We start from the raw sequence: 25165 nt of genomic DNA, 5'->3' as shown, positions 1-25165 counted from the left end.
GTGTAATGCGGGCTAGGTGACATGTGGGAGATTGCTAGACTAATGAGGGAGAGAGGGAGATTGCTGCTATGTCAGGGAGTCTCCTGCAGAATGCAGGAGGGTAGGTAACTATGATGTAACAGTGTAATGTGGGCTAGGTGACATGAGGGAGATTGCTAGACTAATGAGGGAGAGAGGGAGATTGCTGCTATGTCAGGGAGTCTCCTGCAGAATGCAGGAGGGGAGGTAACTATGGTGTAACAGTGTAATGTGGGCTAGGTGACATGAGGGAGATTGCTAGACTAATGAGGGAGAGAGGGAGATTGCTGCTATGTCAGGGAGTCTCCTGCAGAATGCAGGGGGGAGGTAACTATGGTGTAACAGTGTAATGTGGGCTAGGTGACATGAGGGAGATTGCTAGACTAATGAGGGAGAGAGGGAGATTGCTGCTATGCCAGGGAGTCTCCTGCAGAATGCAGGAGGGTAGGTAACTATGGTTAATAAACATTTATACATTTATTCTTCTTTTCTTTCACATGGTGTTTTCCTTCAAACCTTGAGCTTTTCCATCAGTGATTCATTCTCTGTTCAGTTCAATTTCCATTCAGAGACCTGACTCACTACTGGCACACAGATGCTTCCTGTCCTGTGGAACGCAAGCCGGCCGGTCTCCATGGATATGCAGGCCACACCTCCAGGAAGTGCATCATATTACTCTGGTCACATGGGCAGTGTCTTCCTCCCTTCCTGGTCTGTGGATCTGTGTGCATGCTGTGGGTCGTATACAGTAAGTATTATTTATTTATTAACAGTTTCTTATATAGCGCACACATATTCCGCAGCGCTGTACAGAGTATAGTTGACCATTCACATCAGTCCCTGACCAAGTGGAGCTTACAATCTATATTCCCTCCCTAAGTAGATGTTTTTTTAATTTAAACCATTTGTAGACATAGGATGCTTTTTTCTCAGTATATATCTAGTAGGGATGTGGTCATTTGGTCTACAGCATGATGGTCGACAGTCACTAGGTCGACACTATTAGGTTGACATGGGAAAAGGTTGACACTATTAGGTCGACATGGGAAATGGTCGACACAGTTCTAGGTCAAAAGGTCATTAGTTCGACAGGTCATTAGATCAACAGTCAAAAGGTCAACATGGGGTTTTTCACTGTTTTTTTTTGTTGAGCCGACATGTGCCGACAGCCTGTATTTCATGCCCTACCATCCACTAGGGCGTGGTGGGAGAATAAAATAGTGTGCCGAGCGCAACGAGGCACCGTGCCCGAAGCATTGCGAGCTAGCACTGGCCCACTATCACCGGCCCACTAGCACCAGGCATGTTCTCTTTGATCCAGTTGTATGGTTTTGATTCCTAAGTTGGTTTATATAAAAAAAACCTTACAAGTATTCACAATAAAATAGCAATATGCAGACAAAGGTAAATATAATCGCACTAATGTTTTTTAGGGCCACATGAGTCTAGCACATGAAGCGGAAACTAGCGTACGGTCATCAGTCGATGTTCACTTCCATCATGTCAGCCGGATGTTTGGCATGCGGTGCACGTCTGCCAGAAATGCCGGATATCGGTGTCTAGACAGCCAATCCCAAGGGATTTTAGAGAATTGTCATAAGAGCCTGTTTTAGGCCTTCTTTCTGCTTGTTACTAGAACGGCTGGCGTTGCCTGGTACCTACCTCGCCCTCAGACTGCTGTCCTGCAGGTTCTGTTGGAGCTAGTCATTAATCATCCGTTATCGCCTGTTTATAATCTTATTATAGGCCGGATTGTCGGCTGCATCTCCCATATGCTGTGAACATGTCCGGATCTATTACCGGAGGTACAGGAGACATCAGCAGCTGGACAGACGGACAGAAAGAAGAGTTTTCTGCTCGGGTAAGAGTAATGGAATCCTCATTGATGCATCCTGCTAAATTAATATTAAAATGTGCCCTGTTCTGCGCTAAGGGAGAATGACAAAACCTAAAGTCATTGCTGCCCAAACAAACATAAAGTAGGGGTTTCAGCCTCTCATTTCTGTGGATGTCAAAATCTCTGTGGCGGTTATTTCCAATCTGCAGACACCTGTAATGCCGGTCCTACATCTCAGCCGCAATTCCCCGGTCTGGTTGTCGGTGATCCATCTGGAAATCGGCAAAATCCCAGATCCACCACTACCCATCGTTTGTGGAGCGGAATTGGCAAATTTGAACATGTTGGATTTCTCCAACTCGAGCGTTGGGAGAATAGGGAATTGTCCGGATTCTCTGCTGATGTACTGTATGCTGATGTACTGTGTGCTGTATGCGGTGTACTGTATGCTGATGTACTGTATGCTGTATGCTGTGTACTGTGTACTGTATGCCGATGTACTGTATGCCGATGTACTGTGTGCGGTGTACTGTATGCGGTGTACTGTATGCGGTGTATTGTGTGCGGTGTACTGTATGCTGTATACTGCGTACTGTATGCTGTGTACTGTATGCCGATGTACTGTATGCTGTGTACTGTGCGCTGTGTACTGTGCGCTGTGTACTGTGCGCTGTGTACTGTGCGCTGTGCGCTGTGTGCTGTGCACTGTATGCTGATGTGCTGATGTGCTGATGTGCTGTATGCTGTGTACTGTGTGCTGTATGCTGGTGTACTGGATGCTGTGTACTGTATGCTGGTGTACTGTATGCTGGTGTGCTGTATGCTGGTGTACTGTATGCTGGTGTACTGTGTGCTGTGTACTGTGTACTGTGTACTGTATGCTGTATGCTGGTGTACTGTATGCTGTGTACTGTATGCTGTGTACTGTATGCTGGTGTACTGTATGCTGGTGTACTGTATGCTGGTGTACTGTATGCTGGTGTACTGTGCGCTGTATGCTGTGCGCTGTATGCTGGTGTACTGTATGCTGGTGTACTGTATGCTGGTGTACTGTGTGCTGGTGTACTGTATGCTGGTGTACTGTATGCTGGTGTACTGTATGCTGGTGTACTGTATGCTGGTGTACTGTATGCTGTGTGCTGTTGTGCTGTGTACTGTATGCTGGTGTGCTGTGTACTGTATGCTGGTGTGCTGTGTGCTGTGTACTGTATGCTGTGTACTGTGTGCTGTGTGCTGTGTACTGTATGCTGGTGTGCTGTATGCTGTATGCTGGTGTGCTGTGTACTGTATGCTGTGTGCTGGTGTGCTGGTGTGCTGGTGTGCTGTGTGCTGTATGCTGGTGTACTGTATGCTGTATGCTGTGTACTGTATGCTGTGTACTGTGTACTGGATGCTGTGTACTGTATGCTGTGTACTGTATGCTGTGTACTGTATGCTGTGTACTGTATGCTGTGTACTGGATGCTGTGTACTGGATGCTGTGTACTGGATGCTGTGTACTGGATGCTGTGTACTGTATGCTGTGTACTGTATGCTGTGTGCTGTGCACTGTATGCTGTGCACCGTAGGTTAAGGGATTACAGTCAGCAGGATGAGCCTATTTAGGTCAACATGCATTGGGCCGTCGACATGGCTTAGGTTGACATATGAAATAGGTCTACATAGCTAAGGTCGACAGGGTTGGAAGGTCGACACAAGCATTAGGCCGGCAATGGGAAGGCCGAGAGTCAATAGGTCAACATGAGTTTTTCAGGTGGTATTTTGTGCCGACAGGTGGTATTTTGTGCCGACAGGTGGTACTTCGTGCCGACAGGTGGTATTTTGTGCCGACAGGTGGTACTTCATGCCCTAGTAGGGGCAGTGTTAGAGATGATCACTATCCCTGTGAGTCGCCTCCCCATCACATCTGACTCCTCCAGGGAATCTTACCTAGCGCTCATGCTGCGGGAAAGGGATCTGAAGAACCCTCTTCTGTGAGAAATCCTCCAGATGTTTACACTCGCTGGTACGTTTGCAAAATGATTATCCGGCAGGGGGCAGTAATTTAGGTCCACCCAGTATTTCATGGGCGTGCCAACAAAAAAAATGGTGGGCGCGCCCATGGAAATGCTGGACGGACACCTGCGAACGCAATTTGTCGCCAACCGTCCATGAGAAAAGTACAGTAAGTATAGGCTAACGTTTCTTGTGCAGACGTATGCGTACACACCCGCTCGTATTGTAACATGGGGATTCAGGCGCGGGCGGGGGGAGGGGTTTGGTCGGGCGGCGTTTACCTGGGGAATATATGCAAGCCATCATTGTACCTGAAATCCAACACACTTCAGGAGTACAGATGTAACTCTCCTGTCGGTTCCCTCATGTAACTGGTTGGTAATCGCCCATATAATCATTACTCGCTTACGCTACTATTCGCAAAATTACTCTTATTTAATTGTGCATTACATTAACTCTGTTCATCTTTGACACATTGGGAAAATTTACTAAGATGGGAGTTTTATTGAAGATGGGATGTTGCCCATAGCAACCAATCAAACCAATGTTATCATGTTTGTCATATCTGTACACTTATATCGGGCATCACTGTGGGTAATCCCCCCCCCCCCCTCCTTACCGGCAGTTGGGATTTCGGTATACTGACCATCAAAATCTCGATGGTCTCCTGTCACTATACCACACCCCATGACCGTACCAATAAACAATGAGGATGTAGTATGTTCACACATGAAGACATAAGGACAATCTCAATAATATTTTCCATGTTTCAGTTTAGGGAACAGAAAGTGCTTCTTGATGAAATATCCAATTTGAAGAAAGATCGGGTAAGTGGTTGTGGGTTTGTGAAGTTTGTCCATACAGCGGCTCCGTACCCGGTCCTTGTAAATCACAGTGCCCTTGTGATGATTTTGCCATTTGTTGGTGGATTGCACGTGCATCGGTCACAGTGCCCTGTAAGCTGCAGCGTGCGTGACCGTTTATCCGACAGTGTTACGCAGATGTCCGATGTGCTGTCCGATGTTTGTGCTCTTGATCTAATGCTGCATCTTTGGATGCAGCAAGAGAGCATTAGCACAGAGATCAAGGACGGGGGAACCTTCAGCCCTCCAGCTGTTGATGAACTACACATCCCAGCATGCCCTGCTACTGTTTTGCTATTTGGCCATGTTAAAACTTTTACAGGGCATGCTGGGATGTGTAGTTCAACAACAGCTGGAGGGCCGAAGGTTCCACATCCCTGCAGTATATTGTATTACTGCGCTCACTCCTGGGGTTAGACTGGGGTCTGGGAATTGAGTACAGTGCTGCTGAATTAAGAGGGTCTCCAGTCTTCTTGTTGAAATGAAAAAATTGGGTTTCCTAACAATACCCCCTAATCCCAGATGATTACAGTGACTTTGTTGGAGACGGTAATCCAGTAGTAGTGGCTTCCCGCATACACTCTCCACTTAGCGGTACATATTTCTGGTGTCCCCTCACTTCAGGGATAAAATCCGGCCAATGACAGATCACCAACTGCCCCGCACTGTAGAGGCGACACCATTGTCCTGTCCAGTATAATGTCGCTTCATTCACAGTCTGGAGGCTGATCCCTAGAGGAGGGGGTGGGGGGCCCTGGCAGTGGGGCCTACCAGGGGCTTCCTTTGTGGGCCAGTCTGACCCTGTGTGTGTATTTTATAGTAGTAATATGTTTCTCCATTTCTTATTCTAGCGGGTATATAGACAACAGCGGAACAGCGACATTTACTTCCTCGCAGACAAGACCAAAACCCTGAGTGATTGCCAAAGTGAGTGATTATTATTTATGTATCTGTAGGTTATGGGGCAGGACACTATTATACACCCACACCAATTCTAGATGAGTTCCACAACCGATTTTAGTTAATGAACTCAGACGATGGGGGGGGGTATTCAATTAATATTGAATTCAAGTGCTGATTGTTCGACTAGACAAAAAATCTGGCGCGCTCGAAAAACACATGGATCATCAGATGACTTTACCGATCCATGTGCTTTTGTTGAAATTGCGGACGTATCGTATAGTCCTGTATCGCTGATGCAGTTTAGATCGTTAAAAACAGTGTAACTGCGAAACGTGACCGAAATCATCTGAAAACGGGCACAATTGAATAGTAAAGTCTGGCGTTTCTGGCTAGCCTAGAAAAAATGGATTTAATTGAATACCCCCTAATACCTGTGATTTGGAGCACCAGTGCGGATTACTGCATCAGGGGTATATTTACTAAATTACTTAATGACCCCTACCTGTTTACAGCTGAACCCCATCTTCACCGCTAAGGCATTTCTCGCCCATTGTTGAGCCTATTCTTAGTCCTGTTTGTACTGGACAAGACCACAAATCAATATCGGGGTGGTGCCAAAACAAATGATACCATGAAAACATTTTTTAATAGAACAATTTTTGGGGTAAAATAGCATTGGTTTGCTTACTTATCCTGACTAGGGAAATACAGTCTGCCAACAAGGGGGCTATTATTTCTTATTTACATTTTCTTATATAGCGCACACATATTCTGCAGCGCTGTACAGAGAATAGTTGAACAGTCACATCAGTCCCTGCCCCAGTGGAGCTTACACTCTATATCCCCTACCACATGTAAACGCACACATAGACATTCTAGGGTTAATTTTGTTGGGAGCCAATTAGCCTACCAGTATATTTTGGGAATGTGGGAGGAAACTAGAGGAAACTCACGCAAGCACGGGGAGAATATACAAAATCCACACTTAGGGCCATGGTGGGAATGGAACCCGTGGGGAGCGCTACCTAACCCCCCCCCCCCCCCCAAATCTCCCATGTGTAGGCCCCATAACAGACCTCGACATACTAACACTCACCATGTTGGCTGTGGGGCTTCTGCAGTCACAATCTCCATCTGGGACACCTTCTGTACTTCTTATTTTAAATATGTTAGCCGTAATCCATTTAGCTTTTTTAAGATACTGACTTTAATCGCTTTACAAATATTTTGTACTTGACAGAAACATTGGCCGACATGAAACCTACTTATCAGACTCTCGAGAATGCTGAAAAAACTGAAGTTGAGAATTAAGTCGTCCTGCGGATATCAAGATGTGCGGGATATGCTGTTCGGTCAGTTTAACCTGTCATGGGGACATAACTTCTCCTCAAGTGAACAGCAACCTCAGACGCAGAGGACCGGACACCAGCCGGCAGATAATCAGCAGTGATCCGTCTCGTGGCTACAGCTGTTTATTCTCGGGTCATGTTCTTCACCTAAGAGGAGAACTGACGCCTCAGCCGCTAAAAGACGCACATGGCAATGTTTTTCTGTGGAATGGAGAAGTCTTTGGTGGCGTGGAAATTTCAGACGTCGCGAATGACACTCAAGTAATGTTTGAACATCTTGTGTCTTGTGGGGATCAACATGATTTATTGTCCCTGCTTTCCAAAGTACAAGGACCTTGGTCTTTTATTTACTATCAGAAAAGCAGCCACTGCTTGTGGTTTGGAAGAGATTATTTTGGTCGTCGCAGTCTCTTGTGGAAGTTTAGTGAGAATCTTCAGGCGGCTTTGAGTCTCACCTCTGTGACTGAATCCCTTACTGGATCTGATGTCCTTCAGTGGGAGGAAGTTCCTGCGTCTGGTATTTTCAAGTGTGACCTGGACTCCTGTGTTCAAGCAAAGTCTATAACCTTAACATTGTATTCATGGATGTCCGCTTCTGAGATATCGCTCACAGAAACCGTAATGAAGGACAAGGACCGAAAATGTATCAGAAATGAGCTTCCAAGGAATCTAATACAACTAGAGAGTGGAGATGGTAAACTGGTTACCCCAATTTCTCCATTAAACTTAGAAATCCCTGAATTAGTTTTGGAATCAAATGGCGTAAGACCTTGTAGCAAAGTGAGTGTAGAGGAACTTACAATGCTGATGTCAGGAGAACACAGGAAAAATGCGCAGGCCCTTGTAAGTGTTTTAAGTGAGGCAGTGAGGAAACGAGTTCTTCACCTGCCACGTACAAAGGATTGCTCAGTTTCAGGAGCTGAAAGACGAGCCAATGTCGCAATTCTTTTTTCTGGCGGAATTGACTCCATGATGTTGGCTGCTCTTGCTGATCGCCATGTTCCACCTGACGAACCTATTGACCTTCTCAATGTAGCATTTATGATGAAGTCCCGAAATACAAAGATAACCTCAACAAAAGGCATCAAGCTCAAGAAAGACGGCTCTGCATTATCGTGCCAAATCGACACTCTCCATCCTTTTGATGTTCCTGATCGAATCACGGGCAGGTTGGGTTTGGATGAACTTAAGGCATTGAGCCCAACGAGAATATGGAATTTTGTTGAAATAAACATCACTCCAGAAGAGCTTAAACTAATGAGGCAACAGCGTATAACTCAGTTAATCCGCCCCCTGGAAACCGTTCTGGATGACAGTATTGGCTGTGCTGTTTGGTTTGCTGCTAGAGGTATTGGTCTACTCGCTGGGAATGGAGAAATGAAACCGTATACCAGCACAACGAAGGTAAGCAGCCCTTGCGGTAATCACCTTGGTTGTGTCTGATAGCGGAACACATTCCAGGAGCTAGGTAACCACTTTTGGGGACAGTTCCCTGATCTTGGACATTAGGGAATCTGTAAAATTCAGGATTGGCAAATTGGGAATTTAACATGCAGCTTTTCCCTAGTTCCCAAATGGATTTAAGATCATTGATGGGCGCTGTTCAGCATTTAAAATGAAGGAAATGCAGAGCACTGGTATGGCCTGTATCACTTAACGGTTTCAAAACAACCCTGGTTCCGTTTTATTAAGTGACGATTTACCAAACCTAAAGCCCCGTACTCGCAGAGCGACGGGAGCCCTGTGCTGAGCGAGGTGCTTAGCACAGATCGGTGTTCACTGGCGATCTGACTGATAGCGATGCGCGGAACTACGCATCGCATCACCCGGGGGTATACACACTGAGCAATCTGTGTTTAATCTGACTAGATTGCTTAGAAATAGCCCTAAATCGCCCTGTGTGTATGGGCCTAATACAGATTTTAGTACATTTATTTAGAAAGTACTAGTTGCGTGATCGGTATAATCCGGTTGCTCTTTGTTTGTCTGACCTAACTTCTGTGCCTGTGTGCGGCAACCATTCACCTCCTGGACGATAGCGGGGGGGGGGGGGGGGGTGCATGGGGGCTTACCTTGGTGCTGGGCTGCCCCCAGCATGGCAATCGTGTATCCGGCGGGGATCACCGCGGTCCCAGCGCTTGGAGATGATGTCATCTCCAAGCGCCGCCTCCGTCTACACTGCGGGTGAGTAAATCCGACTTGGATCCTTCTTCCAAATGCCGGGTCGGATCCGGGATTTTTGGTGTAAAAAGGGTATAAGAATGTTATCACTGCTTACTAGACAATAGGTTTCTCCTTTGTGAAGCAGTTGCTGCTGTCCTCTCAGAGGAAAGTCACCCCCAGGGCAAATGTCCTAAGATCTGTAATTTCCCGGTGTCCTGGTGCTGGCATTATTATGTGTGTTGTATTGCAGGGTGCTGGACAGGATCCCGACAGTCATTACCCCGACGTCGAGATCCCGACTGTCGGGACCATATACCACACCCGTATTGCAGAGGTGTCTCGTTTACTTGTCCTTTGCATTGTCTCTTTCCCCCATACTATAGGTTGTGCTAACTGGTATTGGAGCAGATGAGCAGCTTGCCGGATACTCGCGTCACAGAATGCAGTTCCTTAAAAGCGGATACAAAGGTCTCCTCCAGGAACTGAGCATGGAAATAGAACGGATCTCTTCCAGAAACCTTGGCCGGGATGACCGAGTTATTGGTGACCACAGCAAAGAAGCAAGGTGACCTTTTTAATTGTGTAGTTGGTTTGTAAGTCACATTCTCGAAAAATACTCCGACCATGAGCTAGGCATGTGCACCACCCAATATTTCCGTCAGGGCTCCCTGCTTCTGTGACCTTTGGTGCTATAATGTGAGCTGACCCTTTGCAGCATTACTTTACTGCACAAGGGTTCACAGGAGCAGCTGGTAGCCCCTGTGACCACCAGCCCCTCAGTAGATGTATCATTTTTTTCTAATTTTATTTTTACACCATGATTAAGGGATACACATAGCTGATCACACTGGCCCCGGCCCTGCACTGCTTCTCTGCCGGTGTTTTTTATTTTTAAGATAGTTTTGGCCATTTTAATAAACCATTTATGGACGATGCTATTGTTTTACCCTAGACTGCCACTAGATGGTGCTGGATGGAGCAGTTCAATTGCCTGTGTCTGGAACAACTGAATTTCTCAGTCATGCATGTATTAATGAATTGAATGTTACATTGCACCCAAACTGAATCATCCTCTTGTCTTTGTTACATATCCATTTTGTTTAATGGTCATTAATCTGCCATATGTAAGCAGGCCGGAAAATGGGTTCAATTATTTAAAATGGGTTCAATCAGTTGATTAGGGTTCCGTTTCTAGTGGTTCCAGTATGGAGTCTGGAGAAAATTACCGCTTCAGTAATCAGACCTTGACAAAATTTTGTGGGTCACAGGGACCCAACATTTAGGGAATTTGTGGTTTTACTTCAGTGTTTCTAGGTATCGTCATAGTCCTCCTGTATGCCCCTAAAATACCCATCTAATCCCCCCCGCATAGCATCAGCCATAACCTCAAGCAACTATAATGCTTGCCGCAGCAATCCTGTGCCCTAATTACCATGCAGATAAGATGCTGATTCAATATCCCCCGTAGTCTACTTTACATGGGTAAATGAGGGATATGTGCGGCCTTCTGTTTTTACATATTATGTTATTGTCTCTTTGTATATTTTGACTTTTTCTCAGATTTCCCTTCCTTGATGAAGACGTGGTGTCTTTCCTGAACTCTCTGCCAATCGGGGACAAAGTAAACTTAACTCTGCCCAGAGGGCTTGGTGAAAAACTGATTTTGCGCATGGCAGCTGTGACTCTGGGACTTGGCAACTCCTCTGTGCTGCCCAAAAGAGCGATGCAGTTTGGTTCTAGAATTGCAAAAATGGAAAACTGCAATGAAAAGGCTTCGGACAAATGCAGCAGACTGCAGACAGGGCTAAATGACTGAGCTCATGGATACACTGCGGTCACTTAAAAGGTGCTTGCAAAGAATACATTGTTTTATTGTAACGATTTTACATGTAATAAAAGTAACCTGATGATAAATATATTTGCATTTTAGATGTTAGTGCATTACACACGTCTCCAGCTTTTTTTTTTAATCATAGGCTCATATTTATCAAAGCACGGAGAGAGCGAAAATGGGAATGGTACCAACCAATCAGCTCCTATCTGTCATTTTTCAAACACAGCCTGTACTGTGACAGGAGCTAAGTCACTGGTACTTTCTCTCTCTCTCCCTTAATAAATATGGTCCATAATCCTGGTCATAATATTTCAAGTAAAAAAAAAAAAAACAGATTAGAAAATTGCATCTTGGCTTCAGGTGCACTGAAACATTTTTCACTTGGTCACTGAAGATAATTTGGAATATTTCTTATCTTCTCTTCAAAATATTCATTGCAAGTTATGTAGGACTCCAAGTTCCCAACATCAAAGCGGCCAGATATTGGGTAAATATAAACTGGTTTCCTATTAAAAAAAAGAAGGGTGAGAGATGTTACTGGCAATGTTTCCCTTTTCACACCCTTTGGTATAAATAAGATCCAGTTGGCCTGACTCTGTGAGCCAGCATGCATTATGTTCTTGGTATAATCTGTTTTTATTGAGATTTAAAGGAAGTAATTTTGCATTTAACATTAATGAGGGAGAGGGGGGGGGGGGGGTACAAGATTGAAAGAAAAAAACCTTAAATGCGTACAATAGTATTACAAGCCCCCCCCCCCCCCACACACACACACACACACACCCTCAAAGTATACATTACATTATTTCTACGACTTTACAAATTGCAGACTAAAGAGTTCCCATACACTTGTGTGACTTCTCCCCTCAGATAAGTCGCACACAATCCTCGCCTTCAGCTGCCTGGGACCTTCCTAAATGGCAGGATCGCATGCGATATATCGTATGCGGTTTCCCCCCCCCCCCCATATATGTCGCTAACCTGGCTTTCTTACCTTGTCACAAACCAGGACAGGAAGTGACCTGGAGCATCTTTTTCCTCTATTGGCGATTCCTGGGATAAATAAGGTGATAAAATGTGAAATTGCAGCGATTCTGTCATCTGAACAGCACATAAACTCCTACATTTACTGTGCTATAACTCCATAGCGTCTTGTGAATTCACGTATTCGCTGTGCAGCCTTTGTTCAGCATGACTGCAGCTAGTAATGACACTTTGCCATAACCATCTCATTACTGGCAGGATTACATGCGCTATTGGCCTGATTCACATGTAGTTGCTGTAACTGCAGCTTCCTTGGATAGTGCAGTATGGTAATGCAGCAGGAGGCATCTCTTACATGTAGTGATCCAATCTGCAGCCTAGGATCCTACTGATTATCTGCGACAGAGACAGGATGATCGAGGCCACTGCTGACATCACAGACCCTCCCTAAACTGCCTGGGCATGCCGCCGTTTGTTCTGACACTCCCAGAAAAGCGCAGGGGGGGGGGGGGATGGCAATTACAGTCCATACGCATGTGGGCAATGTTCTGTTCACATGCACAAATAATCACTTGATCAGCAAATTTGCACATCAATCAGCAGTCAACTCCGAATCAGGGCCATGTTGTGAAGATGATGACGCAGTTTAAATGACATTACCTTTTTTTTTTTATTACTTTACATCTATTTTATTACAGTCAGCCTTAAAAAAATGTATTTGTATCTTTTTTAGAAATGATCCAAATATGTAACCCCTAATTTTACTAACAACCCTTGGGCCTAATTTGCAACATAAGACAAGAACTTTCCACAAGAAGCAATTGCAAAAGCATCGCAGAAATGCGAGTGCTCTGCAGATAATGAATGTAGTCCCCTTCTATTCCTGGGGTGCCGGATGGGGTCCCGGGTCCCGACAGTCGGGATCCCAAGAGTCATTTACCCGACGTCAGGATCCTGACTGTTAAAACACCGACAGACGGGACAGCAAAGGGTACATGTGCCACCCTACCACATCACTTAGACCGCACATACACAGGAGTGCTAAAATCTAGGAATGTCTATTTTAGCACTTTAGTGGGCCGAGCTGAATTAGGCCCCTTCAGTATAATTTTCAGCATATTTGTTAATAAATAAAAAGCTATAACATCTGATAATTAAAATAAAAATACTCTTTGGGTACATTTTTGGAAAACCATGTCATCCAGTTAAGTTGTTATTAATAATAATTATAGATGATGATGAATCTAGAATTAATATATATTTAAAAATACAGGTTTCCAAAGCATCTGTGGAGGAGCAGAACTGACGTGGATGACTGTATACAGTACATTAGAACAGGATATATCTCTGTAATACAAGTACTTACCTTTTTTTCAGTAAGAAACGTTTGTACACATGGGAGTGCGTGTTTTGAGAACAGGTAAAAACAAGGACACTAAAAAACACAAAAATTATCATTATAAATCCAGAATATGAGGATTTAAAGCTTTGGATTGTTTAAAAGTGAATCCGTTAATTGCTAACTTAACAGAAACAAAAACTTTGAAGTATTTGACTACTTTAAAAACCTGTCCTGAACTCGTGACACTTCTATACTCAGGGCTGAACTGACTATCTGGCAAATGCCAGAAGTGCTTGATGGTCTGATGGTCCAGTGAGGCCACATAGAGACGGGCTAGCTGAGAAATACGGGGGAGTGCTGCAAGGCCCCTCCCTATACGCGGTGACCTCCTTCACGGACAAGCCTGGGGTTTGAATCCTGAAATATGGTTTGGAATAAGACTTACTGCTTGTCTTGATACTGTATCCGTGGCAGGAGGCTTTTCCTTTACAGCTGTGATTCTCTGGTCTTCATCCGTTTCCAAGATCCCATATTTACTTGTCTCTGGTTGGAACAGAATTTGGTTAATTTCCAAACTACGCTTTATACCCCTTTTACACCAGAGCCTCGACCCGGGTTATTGCTGCTCCAGTCTGGGCCGGGGCTTGGTGTAAATGGGCTGAAAAAAAAATAAAATAACAACGTGGAAAAGGGACACGGGGCTTATCCGGGGGTAGGGGCTGTGTAAATGGTACTTACCTGGGTTATTTGACCCGGAGAACGTTGCGAGAAGCTGATTGGTGCTTCTGTGGCTCTGGCAGATGATGTCATCTGCCGGAGACCAGGCTGGTTATAGCCTGTACCCTACACTACAGCAAGTCTGTGCTGCCTGCACTCTCCACACTGTATTTACAGCCTCATCTGCAGCAACACATTATGAGAATGTATAACATCTATATACATATTACAAATTTATTAACATTTTCAGAATAATACATAAAAAACTTGAAGTTTCCTGTCGCCTTTCTTGCGACCTCATCATAAACAGCCCCAAAAGGTCATTTTTAATGACCGCAGCAAAGGCAGGGCTGATCCATTTTCAGTGTAAAAGGGCATTACCAGGGAATAACCAGATTGAAGTGCAGTGTAAATGGGGTCTGAGGCAGGGTGAGCCCTGGCAATTTCCTGTGTTCAAATTCATGATTCTGGTGTAAAAGGGGATATTAGTAATTCCCCTTTTACACCAGAGCCGCGACCCGGGTTATTGCCGCTCCAGTCCGGGCCGGGGCTTGGTGTAAAAGGGGTAAAAAAAAATAACCCGGGTCCTGTTACCCGGTGTCCGACCCGGCAAATGTTCAGGGTTGGACACAGGGCCATTTCCACCAATCAGGGAGCCCCAACCTCTGGACCGCAGCACCCTGAGGTCAGTCCGGAGGTTGGGCAGGGGCTGTGTACAGCCTCTCTGCGGTACTATGCAGACAGCAGCTGGGCAGCATCCATTCACCTCATGGATGGAGGCTGGGGGCAGCCCAGCAGCTTACCTGGGTTCTGGGCTTGCCCCCAGCGTGTCGGTCGGCGGGTTTCCCATCACTTGGAGATGATGTCGTCTCCAAGCGCCGGCTTAGGGCCTGACTTCACTGGGTGTCGCCCACCCGACATAATGCCGGGGGACGCCGGTGTAAAAGGGAACAACCCGGCAGTTTTGGTGTTAAAGTGGTATAACCACATCTCCTATATATTAATGACCTCTAGACAGCGCCCACGCAGACACAGAAGAGGTGTCCATATCCCTCTAGTGCTCATGCACAAGCAGAACCTACGGTGTGTTTATCTGCACCGACCGTACAGGTGGAATACTTGTACTAACCCTGACAATTATAGACCGGTCAGCGTTACATCCATTGTGGGGGAAATATTAGAAGGAATAATAAGAGATTGTATCCAAAATTTCTAGGAACAGGCTCTGCAGCACCGTTCAAACCCCCATTCCCCCTCGGCCTAGATGCTTGTTGCTCCACCTCAAGCTCCACCCACCTTATTCACATCCACATACTTGTCTGAATAAAACAATTGAATTGCTCCAGTTCATAGAAGCCTTTCTAGTCTGAGCAGGCGCGATTGCCGGGAAAACAGCTATCGCAGCAAACAGATGACTGGTGTAACAGCTGAATTCCCCCCAGTGTACAAGGAGCATAAAAATGTGTTTTTGTGGAAGGTGCAAGTAATGGTAGAATGAAACCTTTACCCTCTTCCTTGCAGATGTACGATAACACCAGGCTTGCCTCCTTGTTGCTCTGGTAAAGGGTTTTGTATTTTCTGATAACATCCTGTAGATGGAAATCCTCATAAAATATGGTGTCTCTAAAAAATCAAAACAACATTTATAGTGTAGGTCCAGACTGTAGATTACACATTTGCACTGTTTGAGCAGTGGCATGTAGACTGTAAAAGTTTCAGATTCAGTTTGGGGAACATTAATGTACCAAAAGCACAAATGTGTAATAACATACAGATATGTCCTCTTACACTATTGCCACAGACAGTTGTACTAAACAGGTCCTGTGCTGCTCGGATTGCATTATCTTTTTCACTTGAATGTGCATTTTAGGGCGGTTTTCAATTCCGGATTCTGACTGACAGAACGTCCCGGCAGTCAGAATCCTGGGCCATTTTCATCCAGCTCGACTGAAACTCAAAAGCCGCAATTCAATGTTCTGCTATTGAGTGTCGGAAAGTGGGTTTGTCGCTGGAAACTGCCACGGATTGTCAGAAAACGGCCCTGAATTTGACAATCCGCGGCCTTTTCTGATAAAATGGATCTGCTTTGTCGGAATCTGCCTTCAATGCTGTCAGAAACTGCAGCATTGAATAGACGGCGGCCGCTATTTCCGCCAGTCCAACATTGGGCAGTATTCAATGCCTTTTTTCGGCATGTGCAGCGAATCCTGTTTAGGATTCGCTGCATTCCGGAGAGCTGGAGCATTCACTGACAGCCCTCCATGTCACCCTATTCAATTTTTTTTGACACAGGGAGCTGGGGGACGGCGGCAGGCAGGGAGATGGAAGCCTCCCTGCCTGTGCCAGAATGTGTGTGTGTGTGTGTGTGGGGGGGGGGGGGGACAGGCAGCACAAGATATTAAGTTTAAAGGAACAAAAGGTCATAGGTGAAATTAAAATATGCCACAGATATATTCAGTGCACCTCGTATCCAGATTTCATTCTGTCTGGAAACTTACCCCTAAAAATATCTAAACAAAGGCAGAGCGAGAACAAACAATATAATACAATGACAGTAGCACTCACCCTCCAATAACAACGACATGGTCATCTATTGTACATTGTTCAATAACCAGCTGGAGGCAGGAGACCGCACCCAAACGCTCCTACACACAAGACAATGTTATTCGGATAAAATGCTCCCCAGTAACCTGTTATAGCACCTCTACATACAGTCATATGTACATACACTAGGGGTTCTCAAACTCGGTCCTCAGGACCCCACATAGTTCATGTTTTCCAGCAGGTGCACAGGTGCATTGGTACTCTTTACTTAGTTGGGCGCCCGTCGCGGGCATCGCGGGTACATTTATGTCTGGCCGCGACGCGACCGACGCGATGCCCGCGATTTCCCATTGAAACCCATGTTAAACATGGAAATCGTGTCGGTCGCGTCGCGGCCGGCCATTAATGTACCCGCGATGCGATGCTCCCGATTTGCCATAGGAATCAATGTTAAAAGGCGCGATGGACACGATTTTACTGTTAAATGCCTCAATGGACACGATTTGGCCATAGGAATCAATGTTAAATGGGCCACAGAGCCCAAATAAGCACAATTAACCCTTAAATGTCCCCCCAAATTTTTAACGCCACCCCACGATCCACGCCAACCCGAAGCGTGGCGAGCGCAGCGAGCCCGCGAGGGGCGGCGGTACGCGTCCTCCGACATTTTCATGCCCTACTATCCACTAGGGCGTGGAGTGAGAATAGAATAGTGTGGCGAGCGCAGCGAGCCACCGAGCCCGAAGCGTGGCGAGCGCAGCGAGCCCCGCGAGGGGACGCGGATACCTTCACAGTTATACGCGTCCTCTCGCGGGCTTCACAGGTGTCCGACCTGTGAAGCCCGCGAGGGGACGCGTCTACCTGTGAAGGTATCCGCGTCCCCTCGCGGGGCTCGCTGCGCTCGCCACGCTTCGGGCTCAGTGGCTCGCTGCGCTCGCCACACTATTCTATTCTCACTCCACGCCCTAGTGGATAGTAGGGCATGAAAATGTCGGAGGACGCGTACCGCCGCCCCTCGCGGGCTCGCTGCGCTCGCCACGCTTCGGGTTGGCGTGGATCGTGGGGTGGCGTTAAAAATTGGGGGGGACATTTAAGGGTTAATTGTGCCTATTTGGGCTCTGTGGCCCATTTAACATTGATTCCTATGGCCAAATCGGGTCCATTGAGGCATTTAACAGTAAAATCGCGGTCAATCAGCCTTTTTAACATTGTTTCCTATGGGAAAATCGCGGTCATCGCGGGCATCGCGGGCATCCCGATTTACCCGCGATGCCCGCGATGACCGCGATTTTTACCCCCGACGCCCGCGATTTCAATCGCTGGCGCCCATCTAGGTAAAGAGTACCGGTGCATTCATTACTCATTGACACATTTTAAAAAGATCCACAGATGGAGCTGATTATTTTACTTGTGATTCTGTGAGCAGACCTGCAAAACGTGCACCGTGTGTGGTCCTGAGGACCGAGTTTGAGAACCTGGGGAATACAGTATGTGTCTTTACAAATGAAGACATAATTCACAGTCTAGTTCTCACCAGGTGGTCTATTTACTTCAAAAATGACGTGTTGGAGACGATTGGTTGGTACTTTATCTCTCTCTGCGGCTTACTATATAGACCCCCGCCCCCCACATCCGTTGTTGGAGAAATAACCCACAAGAGATATATTTTGTTAATTTTTACGACAGGGTCAACCTATACTCAACTACACTGAGGCAGCAAATAAGCATCAACTCAGGCCTGAGAGGATCCAATGGTTCCCCCCCATTTCCCCTCCAACTCTTACCCATGCCCACGTATCAACGGAAAATGGGGGCGTGGCCTGCGACATCCCCATGAGGCTAAGCACCCTATGACATAGACCACACCCCTTTTACAGGCACATGCGCGACACAGACACGCGAGCACCCCAATTTATAAAACCAAAATGTTGGGAGATATGTGTAACAATGAGTGAGGCACAAGAAGCGATGGTTTGGTATAACGCTAGTTATAACCATAATATAAACATCATCTGAAATAAATCAGAATATAAAAGAAAGCTTTGTTCACATTTTTTTTATTGCACTATTGGTGAAGTGTTCTGTTCTACTTTATAATCTGACCTCATTATTGGTTGTTCCGTCACTAATCAATGTGACACGTGGGTAGTTTTCTGTCCAGTCTCTGAATTTATTGTAATAGATGTCATTGGTCTGTAAAATAAAAATTGTGGGCAAATATAATGTCTCATTTAATAACATTTTTTAAGATGGTTTCTAAATAATTCTAATGAAATGTAATGGAAGACAACCCTTACTACGCGCTATAATGAACCCTGTTAGTGGAGGCGAGTGAGATAGTGTTGATGGACACTTAGGCCGGTTTCACACACTCCGGCTCCTGCCGGACGGTGAAATCCCGCATGGCCAGGGAGCCGTGCCGCACACATTAGTTGTGAATGGACACTATTGTGTCCATTCACACGGGACGGCCACGGCCTGGCCGCACGGTTGCAGCCGGATCCCGCCACTGGAAGGGATGGCTGCCAGGCTGTGGCCATCCCCTCCATGATAAACTACTGAATGCTGCACTGAATACGGGTTTTTGCCACCCGGCAGGAGCCGGAGGGTGTGAAATAGCCCTTAGGGTGAAATTTAATAGGATGAGAGATTCAGAAAGTGAGAGATTTGTTAAGAAATCTCCAGGTTTTTTTTTTAAAGCGGCAATCATTTACACTGCAAAATCTAACTAGTTTTGCAGTGTAAATGATTGCCGCTTTAAAAAAACCTGGAGATTTCTTACCAAATCTCTCACTTTATGGATCTCTCATCTTATTAAATTTCCCCCTTGCTTTGAGTGATATATATCAGTCATACATCTGTACAATTGTAAAATGCTTTGAATCAGTAATTTCTGTTTCTAACTGCAAAATTCTGTCAATTAAAAAAAAAAAAAAAAAAAACATATTTGTAATAATTGTAGTGTTTATTATATGTAGCCCTAAAGGACGGCTTGTATTGGTTTCCAGGTGGAAGTACCTATAGCGCTCTCTTTATTTCTAATTATATATTTCTAACAACACGAGAAAACACTTACAATGACAAAAATGTCTTTTGTGTCCTCTATTGCGCTGAAGGCCTCTATCCAATAAGAAAGCAGGGGAAGGCCTCCGATGGGAAGTAAGGGTTTGGGGACACCAATAAGAGCTCTAAATCCTTCTTGGTTAGCTTCCTGCAAATCTTTAAGCAGCCTTGTGCCATAGCCGGCAGCTAGGATAATGACCTTCATGTTTCAATCTATAAAAAAAAAAACATTCATTAGGTCGACATGGTCCAAATGCAGGCTTGCCTACCCTCCCGGAATGGCCAGGAGCCTCCCGAAAATTGGGTCCTTCTCCCAGTCCCCCGGGAAGGTGGGCAAGTCTCCCTCTTTCTGGTGATAGCCCCCGCTCTCCCCTTGCCCGCTGGTTTAATTACCGTAAATCGTGGGTTCGCGGTGAGGGGTGGGGCTTAAATTACGCGGTCACTGCATTATGAAGCATTTAAGCCCCCTCTCCGCGGCCCTCGAATCATGGCGTTTTCCGGCATGGGGGGCAGGGCCAAGTGATGTCAGCCTTGGGGCTGGTGGTGACAATGTCAATGGTGCAGGTGTCGATGGGTGTTGGGGGACACCTAACTGTCCCTAATAGGAGTCCTTGTGGGGATTGGGATGCCAACAGGTTCCCTTGTACCATACGTCCTAAAGGGACCTATGTCTCCTATTAGGGATACAGTTGGGTGTAAATAGTCTTTGTAGCCTACAAATGATACTTAATGCTGAAGGCGTAAGGCTGTAATGATCAGGAGCCCCGTGGGGATCAGGATACCAACGAGATTTCGCCACCCGGCAGGAGCCGGAGCATGTGAAATAGCCCATATAATATATTGAAAGCTGGAAACCATGTCAGTCAGGGCCATCGGCAGCCACCCAGCGAGGATGGAGGCCAGGGAGGAGCTCTCTCCGCTGCTGTCCTCTATGGCTGGCTGCTGCTGTGCCTGCCACATTATATGACAGGCAGTGTCACAGGCAGCACAAAGCTCCCTCCTGGCTCCCAACCCCCTTTTACTACATTGGTTGCACAAGGACCTGAAAAGGGGCGGAGCTACATGGCACAGAGGAGGCGGGGCTACACAGGATCAGGGCTGTTGAAAGAAGGAGGAGAGGATGAACTGCCAGCCACATATTAAGGTAAAGTGTGTGAGAGACAGAGTAATACCGTTGGCAACTGGTGTGGGCGTTATGTATAAGAAGCGCTACTACTGTCACCAACTGATGTCGCCATGGCGTTCAGAAGTGGGGGGGTGTTAGGAATAAGCAGCGCTACTACTGTCGGCAACTGGTGTGAGCGTTACGTACAAGCAGCGATACCACTGTCGGCTACTGGTGTGGGCGCTAAGTATAGGTGTTCCATCCCGGAAATGCATAATTATTGTAATAAATATGTAAAATAATTAATTCCCTTACAGAAGGAACTTATAGGAATTCCTTCCCCTCATAGACGGAGAGTTTAGTTATATATAGGAAATCCCCCCTGCAGGGGAGATGGGTTAATCCCAAACTGTCTTAACGGTTCAACTTAACAGCCACAAGGCTGCGGACTGTACCAACCTCCTAAAGGGACAGGGGAGGCTGATAAGTGACAGTTAATCTTAAGGGGGCTCACAGGCACAGATTGACACAGAGCAGGGGTGCACGCTGTGACGAGAGCTGCAGAGGCCCTAATGTGGCAAGCATGACCAAAAGGTGACTCCCTGCGATGCAGCACAGGTGCCCGGTGTCCCCAGTGTTCCTCCCCATCTGGAAGCAGCACCGTCCCGCTGGTCAGGAATCTCCTAGAGGAGCATCAGAATTGGGCTGTGTCAGAGGCGGCCAGTATTCAATGCTCCCAATTCTCCGTTTTCTTTTTTTTCGGCAAATCGGGCTGTTTTCACTCCTTGCGGTGAATCTGTTTCACTGAAAATGTGATTCACCCTATTCAATGTACACTGTTCGCCGAAAGCAAACCGCGAATGCCGGCCAGTTCTCTGTTTCATGTTTGCTGCAAGTCGCTGGAGTATTTCAATGGGGTTTTCACTGGGATTCGCCGGGAGTGTATTCAATGCTAGGATGGAGAACTGCTTTCTCCATGATTTTTGCCATGATTCGCCGTTTTGCATTCGACATCTTTTTTAGGTGAACAGGAAAGTGATCTTTTGAAATAAAGGGTTTTTGGGGGGAAGTTTGGTGTCAAAATATCAGATTTATTGGTACTTATGTAGTAACTGGGCTGCCGATTTTGAAATCGGGTCCATCGCATCGCATCGCACCCGACCATATCGCATGCGATGCGATGCGATGGACCCGATTTTTCCATAGGATTCAATGTTAAAATGGACTGAGTCCATTTTAACATAGAATTCAATGGGAAAAGGGGTCCTTTTCATACCCCTACTATCCAAGTGGGCATGGAGTTGGATATAAACCTGTGGCGAGCGTAGCGAGCCACCGAGCCCGAAGCGTGGCGAGCGTAGCGAGCCCCGCGAGGGGACACAGAATACCGTCCCCTCGCGGGGCTCGCTTCGCTCGCCACGCTTCGGGCTCGGTGGCTCGCTACGCTCGCCACAGGTTTATATCCAACTCCATGCCCACTTGGATAGTAGGGGTATGAAAAGGACCCCTTTTTCCTATTGAATTTCATGTTAAAATGGACTCAGTCCATTTTAACATTGAATCCTATGGAAAAATCGGGTCATCGCATCGCATCGCATCGCATGGTCGTATGCGATGCGATGCGATATCGCATCGCATCGCATCTGATTGTATGCCTTAACTTAAGGCATACAATCAAAAAATCGGCAGCCCAGATACTACATAAGTACCGATTTATTTTCTAAGAAGGGGCATGCTATTTGTAATCATGTGCTTAAAGCACATTAAAAACAAAGATTAAAACACACACTTCTCTGCCAAAAGATAAGTGAGTGTTTTAATCTTTGTTTTTATTGTGTTTATTGGACTATCTGTTTGTGGCTATTGGCCAATTGGCCACATATCAGTTGTACCAGTAATAAATCCTTTTACTGAGACCGGTCCTCCTCTCTTTGTATATACTGCATACCCCTGGGAAGGGGCTGATAAGAATTTGAGAGACCGTGCTCCGTTTAAAGAAACCGCTATATGTTTATCCAACCTACCTGCATAGTGAGTACGGTAGGCACCGATTTGTGATATCTGACTATTTTTCGTACTAAGTGTCAACAAAAGAAACCTTTATAGGCGTCAAGCTCCTGTATATACAGGCTTCAAGCTCCTGTATATACAGTGAGTATGGTACGCCATTTAGGACATTGTTCAACCATCTTGGTATTCATATTAATTCTATCTGCACGGGTGGACCCCTTAAAAAGATACCTTTATACACCTTTACCACACATTTAACCAGTGAGTTTGGGTACGAATCCCCCCCACTAAGTGTTTTTTGTGAACACCTTCGTTTAAATCAAATCTTTGAAAATTCTAATACGTTTTTTCATATACTTATTTGCCCTTAATCACGAGCAACACACATTTCGAGAGACATACCAGTTCAGCGCCATCGAGACCTTTCTTCGTTCCAAAGCATCTGCCAGTGAGGAGTTCCGAGTGCTCCTCCATTTGGGTCGGTGGCTGCAAGGACGGATAGCGCCTTGGGACTTTTCTACACTCTTGTTTATTGTTGCACCATTGTTTAACCCTCTCGCCGCCTGGCACATGCAGTGCGGTATCTCTGCGGGGGAAGCTGACACTGCACGTTGCTGGCAGGGAAGTCACGCTTCCTCTTCTCTCTCTCTGGTTCACTCTAGGTCTGCTTCCTGCTGCTCGGGTTCTGCAGAGAGCCTCAGTATCCCCCCAGGCGACAGTCTTCCAACGAGGCAAGTTCAGCGGCCTCTCTGCGTGCAGACAGTCCCGTCTCCTTCCCCCCTCACTTCCCTGTTACTGGGCCGTCCACCAATCAAAGCTCGCTGGCTGGCTCCTGATTGGCTGCCGGCCCGCAAGCTCTAATTGGCGGACGGCCCAGGAGAGATGTGCGATGCGCGCTCTCCTCCCCTCAGAAGAAATATGGATTCGGCAGTGGGGGGACGGGAACGGGGACGGGCAGCAGTGGGAGCAGGAACCGCACATTACAAGGGGGCAAACCGCATGTGGCTGGCGAGTCGCGGGTTGGCCACTCCTGCTATAGTACATCTCTTTCTCACACAAACACAGAAGGTAGCAGACTATCTTTCAAAGCTTTTGCGTCAAGCAGGCTTACTAGTATAAGTAACTTAAGTGAGCCGCACTCATTAAAGGTTGAATACACGGGTGCAGGATCCTGAGAGAATTGTCCCATGACAACTTTTTCAAACCTTCTCGATACCTTTGAAAAAGTTGTCAGAGGACAACGAAACGCGTTAGGAGCACTCCTGTTGACTGAGTTTTGGGAACACTTGCACTTTACCCGTCTTGGACCAGCTTCCACTCCAACTCTTTACCCCCAGTCCATTGGCACATCTGGATACAATTACCTGGGAAATCACCACCTGCTTATTTCTGGGATCTCAACCAAGAGGAAAGCCATTTTCCAAAGTGGATGACAATACACAAGCTACCTCACCCAGTCAGGTTTATGGACACCCTTCATATCCAGCAGTTTTGACTTTGGACCAAGCCTACATGGGGATTTTATATTTCCACATGGAAGCATTATAGGAACAAGCGAGACTGGTATAAGTATACCAATAATTTGATGTTTTTGTACCCCAAAACTTATATAATACATCAAAGCTGTGATTGTTTATTGTGATTTTATATCTATTGCACTGCCTAGGCACTAATTATATATGTTATTTCGACATTATACTTTTATTAATTGAATACCTTTATTTTTATCATTGTGATACCCAATTGTTCTAAATAATTAATTTTTAATTGACCAATTTTGTTTTAAGCGCTCCACTTAGTTAATCTTTTTCTCATACACATCCCAGCATGCCCTGCTACAGTTTTCCTCATTGGCCATGCATACTGTTGAATCTTTCATTGAACAGACTGAAACAATATTGATACAAATTAGTTTTATTTACAGGTCTGGAGAAGTTCTAGTGAAAACAATCAGGGGCCACACAGTGTGATATAACACACAGCAAGAGCCACATAGGACATATAGGAAATACATTGCCCCTGATAGGCTGAATGCAGGCAGTGGCCATTTAAGTTGTATACATATTTGCCTGTGTTGCAGTAAAGTTGTGACAGTGAGTAAAAGTGACATATCAGCACTGCCAGCGCCATGGTGAACACTGGAACCACACTGTATGGTTCCTCCTGCATGTGCAAGCCGGACTGACTGACCTGTGCCTACTACATATGTATATATAATAATAGACAATTGAATCACCTTATTCTCCCCGGGCCCTGGAGGAGGATATAGCAGCATATAAGCCAGTAACAGTGCGATGATGATCTGAAGACCACGTGACCATCTAGGCTGTAAAAAGGCGAGAAGGTGCTGCTGCGCATGCGCGATCTCATCACACTGCCCATGTCTCTTTAAAGAACAGGGCATATAACATAACTCCGCCCACCCGACGCTGCAGCGAA

The 25165-nt window shown here is 46.1% G+C and overlaps 2 protein-coding genes across 3 annotated transcripts; one reads left to right on the top strand and one right to left on the bottom strand.

Moving 5' to 3' along the window:
- Positions 1-628: 628 nt before the first annotated feature.
- ASNSD1 (asparagine synthetase domain containing 1) lies at positions 629-11041 on the top strand. The gene is made up of 7 exons (XM_083160892.1): positions 629-766; positions 1765-1879; positions 4623-4676; positions 5564-5639; positions 6856-8368; positions 9511-9692; positions 10688-11041. The coding sequence occupies exons 5-7, from the start codon at positions 6947-6949 to the stop codon at positions 10941-10943; spliced, it is 1860 nt and encodes a 619-aa protein (XP_083017018.1). The 5' UTR covers positions 629-766; positions 1765-1879; positions 4623-4676; positions 5564-5639; positions 6856-6946; the 3' UTR covers positions 10944-11041.
- On the bottom strand, positions 10963-25094 carry LOC146037030 (mannose-1-phosphate guanyltransferase beta-B-like). Of its 2 annotated transcripts, none has more exons than XM_083160893.1 (9): positions 24963-25094; positions 19625-19824; positions 18652-18741; positions 16570-16649; positions 15512-15627; positions 13733-13830; positions 13312-13380; positions 11956-12014; positions 10963-11467 (listed from the first exon to the last, which is right to left on the bottom strand). In XM_083160893.1, the coding sequence occupies exons 2-9, from the start codon at positions 19814-19816 to the stop codon at positions 11347-11349; spliced, it is 825 nt and encodes a 274-aa protein (XP_083017019.1). In that variant the 5' UTR covers positions 19817-19824; positions 24963-25094; the 3' UTR covers positions 10963-11346. The 2 variants fall into 2 exon arrangements, with proteins under 2 accessions (XP_083017019.1, XP_083017020.1); XM_083160894.1 differs by lacking the exon at positions 24963-25094 and adding an exon at positions 23129-24953.
- Between the last annotated feature and the right edge of the window lie 71 nt (positions 25095-25165).

The sequence above is a fragment of the Crinia signifera genome, chromosome 9 (genome assembly GCF_055691185.1).
Source record: "Crinia signifera chromosome 9, ASM5569118v1, whole genome shotgun sequence".
In the NCBI taxonomy this organism is placed as follows: Eukaryota; Metazoa; Chordata; class Amphibia; order Anura; family Myobatrachidae; genus Crinia; species Crinia signifera.
The sequence above is the reverse complement of the archived record's forward strand: the minus strand, read 5'-3'. Positions and strand labels throughout refer to the sequence as shown.

What these genes read in the sequence shown, in the direction of transcription:
- ASNSD1 (XM_083160892.1), top strand. Translation starts at nt 6,947, where the DNA reads ATGTGCGGGATATGCTGTTCGGTCAGTTTAACCTGTCATGGGGACATA. An exon ending in CGTATACCAGCACAACGAAG is followed by an intron (nt 8,369 to 9,510) that starts GTAAGCAGCCCT and finishes CCCATACTATAG; the next exon opens with GTTGTGCTAACTGGTATTGG. An exon ending in GACCACAGCAAAGAAGCAAG is followed by an intron (nt 9,693 to 10,687) that starts GTGACCTTTTTA and finishes ACTTTTTCTCAG; the next exon opens with ATTTCCCTTCCTTGATGAAG.
- LOC146037030 (XM_083160893.1), bottom strand. Translation starts at nt 19,816, where the DNA reads ATGAAGGTCATTATCCTAGCTGCCGGCTATGGCACAAGGCTGCTTAAA. An exon ending in CATGTCGTTGTTATTGGAGG is followed by an intron (nt 15,628 to 16,569) that starts GTGAGTGCTACT and finishes TTGATTTTTTAG; the next exon opens with AGACACCATATTTTATGAGG. An exon ending in CGTTTCTTACTGAAAAAAAG is followed by an intron (nt 12,015 to 13,311) that starts GTAAGTACTTGT and finishes TATTTATCCCAG; the next exon opens with GAATCGCCAATAGAGGAAAA.